The sequence below is a fragment of the Sphaerodactylus townsendi genome, linkage group LG10 (genome assembly GCF_021028975.2).
Source record: "Sphaerodactylus townsendi isolate TG3544 linkage group LG10, MPM_Stown_v2.3, whole genome shotgun sequence".
Classification (NCBI taxonomy): Eukaryota; Metazoa; Chordata; class Lepidosauria; order Squamata; family Sphaerodactylidae; genus Sphaerodactylus; species Sphaerodactylus townsendi.
The window spans coordinates 87,574,527-87,580,526 of record NC_059434.1 but is presented as its reverse complement, the minus strand read 5'-3'; the positions used below and the strand labels follow the sequence as shown (position 1 = coordinate 87,580,526).

At 50.5% G+C, this 6,000-nt stretch overlaps 1 protein-coding gene across 6 annotated transcripts in view; it reads right to left on the bottom strand.

Moving 5' to 3' along the window:
- Positions 1–926: 926 nt before the first annotated feature.
- LOC125439779 overlaps positions 927–6,000 on the bottom strand; it is a 45,182-nt gene continuing 40,108 nt past the window's right edge. For all 6 annotated transcript variants that reach the window (XM_048508990.1, XM_048508989.1, XM_048508994.1 and 3 more), the window contains 3 exons: positions 5,616–5,768; positions 5,094–5,252; positions 927–3,839 (listed from right to left, as the gene is read on the bottom strand). In XM_048508990.1, coding sequence (XP_048364947.1) covers positions 3,253–3,839; positions 5,094–5,252; positions 5,616–5,768 — 899 coding nt within the window. In that variant the 3' untranslated portion in view covers positions 927–3,252. The remainder of the gene's footprint in view (positions 3,840–5,093; positions 5,253–5,615; positions 5,769–6,000) is intronic.

Here is a 6,000-nt window from a genome sequence, read left to right as displayed (position 1 = left end):
ACTACGTAGGTTCTCCCTTGCATTTCAAAAATCCGGTGATGTCTTGAAGACAAACAGTGTTTATTCCAGAAGGAACTTTTGTGAGACGGAGCTCACATCCAAAATGGTAAAAGGTCTGGAATCCATGCTCTACAAAGAGAGACTTTGGGAGCTGGGTATGTTTAGTTTGGTGAAAAGAAGGTGAAGGGTGGACACGATAGCCATGTTGAAATATTGAAAAAGATGTCATGTTGGTGAGGGAGCAAGCTTGTTTTCTGCGGCTCCAGAGACTGGGACGTGGAGTCATGGGTTCAAGGTGCAGGAAAAGAGATTCCACCTAAACATCAGGAAGAACTTACTGACAGTCAGGGCTGTTCGACAGTGGGATGCACTGCCTCCAAGTGTGGTGGAGTCTCCTTCTTCGGAGGTTTTTAAGCAGAGGCTGGATGGCCATCTGTCAGGAGTGCTCTGATGGTGTGTTCCTGCATTGCGGGGGGTTGGACTTGATGGCCTTTGGGGGTCTCTTCCAGCTATTATTATACTCCACGTGAAGTCCCTGCCCTCCCAGGCACCATCCCCAAATCTCCAGGAATTTCCTGCCAGGAGTTGACAACTGTACATGTCAAGTGGCCACAGAAAGGACAGCCTTTGGAGGTTTTTGCATGGCAGGGGTTGGACTTGACGGCCCTGGGGGCCTCTTCCAACTCTAGAATTCTATCCTCAGATGAAGTGAAACTGGGAGGGGGGGGGTTGCCTATTCCCCTTTTATGCAGAGAATTACAGAAAGTGAGCAGGAAAAGGAGGAGGGGTCTGGGATCACCAACCAGGAGTGGGGGTCCCTCATGCGGGAGGCTGGACCAGTCCACTCAGAACAGACGCTGACCGAGTTTCAAGCTTCTCTCTCAACACTGTGGTGGAGATGAACAAAAGAGCAATCCAGCCGGGTAAACAAGAAACCGATCGTTTTAATTAGACAGGACTTCCAACCTTATTTTCAACTTGGCCCCTAAAATGCCTCCTTTATTTCACACAAAAAAACCCTTTTAACTAAACCTCAGAAATCCCTTATCCCAGCATCCACAGAATAACCACCAAGTTTGCTGCTGCCACAGGGTCTTCAGTTGGCAAGAAAAAGGAAACTTTGCTTTTTAAAGCCATCGCACCACTGTCCGGGGCCCGACATTAACTGGGATCTGGATTTTGTGCCCATTAGCAGTGCCCATTTCTCATTCACTTTCCCGCTGTCTCCATGCCTGCACCATATCGTGATGTAGACTGCTCTCTTATCAGTACGTGGCTAGTGCGTTCCCGCTCTGCTTGGGCATTTGGGAAGGAGGGAAGAGGGAAAGGCAGATTAAGGCATACATTGGGTTCTATGGAAAGCCCAAACTTAGTGCTGACTTTCTCTCTCTCTGGCCAAACAGCTGCCTGTCAATAAAAGCTTCTGACTGAAATCACTGAGCTCTTTCTTGGTAACAGATCCAGGGCTTGACAGATGATCCCATCCCCCTTTGGAGCAGAGATGAATCGGGGTGGGTGGGGTGTCAAAGGTATTGGCTTGTTTTCACTTCTGAATGCAGCCCCACCCTCAGGAAGAAAGAACGCTCCCGCTCCCCCCTCCCTCAGGCAGCTCTGGTGGTTGGTGTGCTTTCACCAGGAAGGAAGGACATTTATTTCCAGGTAAGCTTGCATGAGGTTGGGGCTCCAGTACGAAGCACTGCATGCGCTCCAGGAAAAGGCAGCAGCTTTGGGATCACCTGAAAAACGGTGGGCTTCTGTCCAAGCCAGCTGGCCTAAGAGCAGCCCAAAGAGTGGGAAGTGGAGCAAGGATGAGGCTACCTCCCTTTCCCTCTCTTTGCATTCTGGTTCTTTGGAGATGCCTCTCCTGGCTGCCCTGACTGGGGGCCCTTTCCACCTTCCCACCGGCCCTCAGGGCAGAGGCCCCCCAGGAATTGTGCTGTCGAAGTCTTTCACGGCCGGAATCACCAAGATGCTGGTGTTTTTCAGGTTGTATGGCCGTGTTCCAGTAGTATTTTCTTCAGATGTTTCGCCTGCATTTGTGGCTGGCTTTGCGGTTGCAGACGAAAAGTCAGGAGAAAATACTACTGGAACACGACCATACAACCCAAAAAACCCGCAACAATCCACAAGGAATTGTCCCAGTGAGAGTAAAGGCTAGTGTGCCCCTGGGGGTTTGGAGGAGGCTGCTCTCATTATTCTGATGACACCCCACTCTGCGATTTCCCTTCACCCAAATCACCTGGGGAAGTTGTAGACCTTGTGAAAGCTGAGCACATCATCTTTCCACAGGTCATCCTCTGGATTTAGGGGTGAAATGTCAAAATGGAGCTCGCGTAAAACCTCTTCACACCAACATCTCAGTTATGCGCGGGAGGCGTCATGGATGACGAGCTGTTTGCCTTAGGAAAACAGACACCTCTGTGTGAGTTCTGCCAGTCCAAGAAGGGTGGCAGCAAAGTATCTGCGGAGGAGAATGGAAAGATGCCTGGCCACACAGAGCAGCACCAAGAGGGAGGGGCTTCAATATCCCAGGGCGGAGCCTTAAGACATCAGTGGTACAAAACGCTGGGAGGATGGATAGCTCTGGTTTTGTGGGAACTGGGGAGCTGGGCCCGCTGACTTGGTCTCTGCCTCTGCCCCCACCCCCACAAGCAGTGTCCAGGCTGACTGCCAAACTGTCCTCCATTGCACAGTTCCAAGGTCTGATTTGGGATTACTGGCTGCCCAGCTGGTTAGGGGTTTCCCCCGAAGAATCCCCACTCTGGACTTCAACTGGCAGGTGATTATGAGCCTCTGGGTTTCCTCTCAAGTCCCCACTTCTCCTTTCTGAGTGAGACTTGCTGCACGAGTTGGGACAGGGCATTCTAGTATTTTGTGCAGCATTTTTATTGGCAGACCACTTTAAAAAAATCATTTATGACGCAAGGTAAGTCTGTGATGATCACGGATTTATTAGATTTGGTGGAGATTGGGGGAGGGGAGGAGGGGGCATAATGCTGAGGCGGCCTGCAAAGCATTCTTCTGCGCTGCCCCTTCATGACCCTCAGTCAAAAGGGAGGCCTATATCCTGTACTCTGGCTCAACAAACTGGACCCTGCAAACCTTACACTGGCGGCAAGAAAGCCCTTCCCTCAGCTGGGAGATATCCTGTTCCAACATACAACGCTGTGCTCCAAATGAAAGTGTTTCCGGAAAAATATTTCCACATGTGGAGAACTGGAACTAACTCTGGCTACACCTACCTTTCTTGTGCTAACAAGAATGCAAATGGGCAAGAATCGCACGTCTCATGTCCTCCAAAAATATGTCCAGACCACAAGAAGAGAGATTGTCTCCATCAGTATAAAAATCAGGGTCAGTGTGCAAAATGGCAGGGTGATCGATCACTGCCCCCCCAAGAGTGCCGATGAAGTGCCCCATTTCTTGGTTCACCATGGTGCGTGCCCGGTTAACTGTGCGAGAGCCACCCGTGCCGCACCCACGCCTCCGTAACAGCACGTTGGACCACAGTATCCAGACGAGCGGGAAAAATTCCTTCACGAGCACCAGTTCCTTTTTGATGATGTCATTTAAATGAGCTGCACGGTGACACTCCGTGTCTTCCTCGCCCAGATGAATGATCAGCACATCTGGGGCCTGACCCTGAGCTGCCAGGTTCTGCAAGGTGGGCACCAGCTGAGTCCAGGTCAGGCCTTCCTGCCCGTGCCACTCAAGAATGGCGCTCTCATCCAGGCCCAGCTGAGAGCCTGCTTCGGTGCTGGATGCCTGCTTCTCAGCAGAGGTGACCACAGACTGCCCACAAATCCACACTCGCCGCTTAGAGGCTGGTTCGGGATTTCCTGCAGGACATTAAAGAGAAAAGGGAAAAGCCAGAAGGTTCTTCTCTGCCAAAATCTCAAGCTGCAGAATCACCCACCGCACACACATGTATTCTGCACGGTGCCTCCGCATGCTAGGCTGCGTGCCACCCTGTGCCCAGCAAAAGCCAAGCAGGGAAGAACCCCTTCGCTTCGCTGGAGGCAACAATGCCCCAAACAGCTATTCCAGTTGGCAGGAGAAGGCGCCTCTAAAGCTGTGCCAGGCTCTGCCAATGCTGGGACGGAGTTTGGTTGTTGATCTCATCCTATATGTGGCTTGAATTACTATGGTTATTAAACCTCTTTAAAACTGTAATTCTGTCTGGGTCACCACACCTCAGTGGGTCACGTAGAAGTATACCCTGTTGGGAGAAGAAGCAGTCAGGGGCATGGAGGGTGCTCTGGGCCCCCTAAGTTAGGCCCACGCCAGGATGGTGGAAGCCAATAAAGATTCTCTTTTCCTCACTTTTGGCACAGGCCTTTCCTACCTTGGTAATCTTGCCTGTTTTTTTGTTTTTTGTTTACAAAAGGGAAGGTACCCAGCAACCAATCTTACAGTGCTTGGTCAAAAACACATTTCCCAAATGAGGACTTGAAGGGGATGATTAAAACAGAACAAACTTCACCCATTACAAAGATTGTGAACAAACAGGGCACAATATGGTCTTGTGGGGTTTCCAGGCTGTATGGCCGTGTTCCAGTAGCATTTTCTCCTGATGTTTCGCCTGCATCTGTGGCTGGTATCTTTGGAGGATCCTTGATGCAGGCAAAACGTCTGGAGAAAATGCTACTGGAACATGGCCATACAACCCGGAAAACCCACTCCAGAACAAACTCCCTCCACAGGCACATCTACATCTCCCCACACCAGCACCCAACAATTACTTGCCAGCTCTCTTTGTGTGTGCCAAGAGCAGTCAAGTCACACCCCACTGATGGTGACCCCAGTCTTTCAAGACAAGTGAGAAGCACAGGTGGTTTGCCATTGCTTGCCTCTGCAGAGTCTTCCTTGGTGGTCCCCCTTCCAGGAACCAACCTTGCTGAGCTTCTGAGATCTTTTCAGATGCCCGATCACCCTCCCCGGCTCAGTAATAGGAATACGTATTTAAGAGACATTAAATTCCAGCTGACTGCCAGCGACCCCAGGAAGGGGCCTTCAAGGCAAGTGAGAAGCAGATGGTTTGCCACCACACCCACATCATCAAACCCCCCCCCCCCTTATGAAGAGCTGCTCACCTGGGCAAGGAGCAAGAACATCTTCATTGACTGGCTCCAGCTTCACTTCTTGCTTCTCGGCCTTGCAGGTTCTGGATGTCTCTGGATGGGGACTTGGGCCGGCCTCACCGGAGATTTCTGTCTTAATGCTCACGGGCTGGGGGCTCACAGCAGACCCCCCTGGCAGGAAAATCAAAATAGTGGGAAAAAGAATGGAGAAAATTCCTTTGCAGCATTCAATTCAACATGAATCAAGACAGTGTGCCTGACGAACACTGTTACCTGCACATCTATTTCCACACCTGTAAAGTCTACTGAGCCATGATTAAATGGGTGAGTTCCCCCCCCCCGCCCGCACTCCCATCACTCTTCTGTCCAAATGTTGCATATCATAGCTTGCATATCTTTGCATATGTTGCATATCTTCTGTCCAAATGTTGCATCTCAAGGGAGTGTTAATCACAAAACATTCTCGCTCCATATAGACACCTACAGCTTGCCCCCCCCACATACATCCCCCAACCCCCATCAACAATTACTCACCTGAGCAAGGATCAAGAGTGCTTTCACTGACCAGCTCCTCATCTTGCTTCTCTGTCTTGCAGGTTCTGGATGTCTCTGGCGGGGGACTTGGGCCGGCCTCACCGGAGATTTCTGCCTTGATGCTCACGGGCTGGGGGCTCACAGCAGCCCCCCCTGGCAGGAAAATCAAAATAGTGAAAAGAAGAATGAAGAAAATTCCTTTGCGGCATTCAATTCAACATGAATCAAGACAGTGCGCCAGACTAACATCTGATATGAAGAAATGGTTTTCTCCCCTGAGGTTTGAAGTGAATGTTTTCAGCATTTCTCTTCCTCTAGATAGGAAGGAAGGGGAAGTCATTTCAACTGCTTACCCACCATACCTCACTCACCATTTTCAAAATGC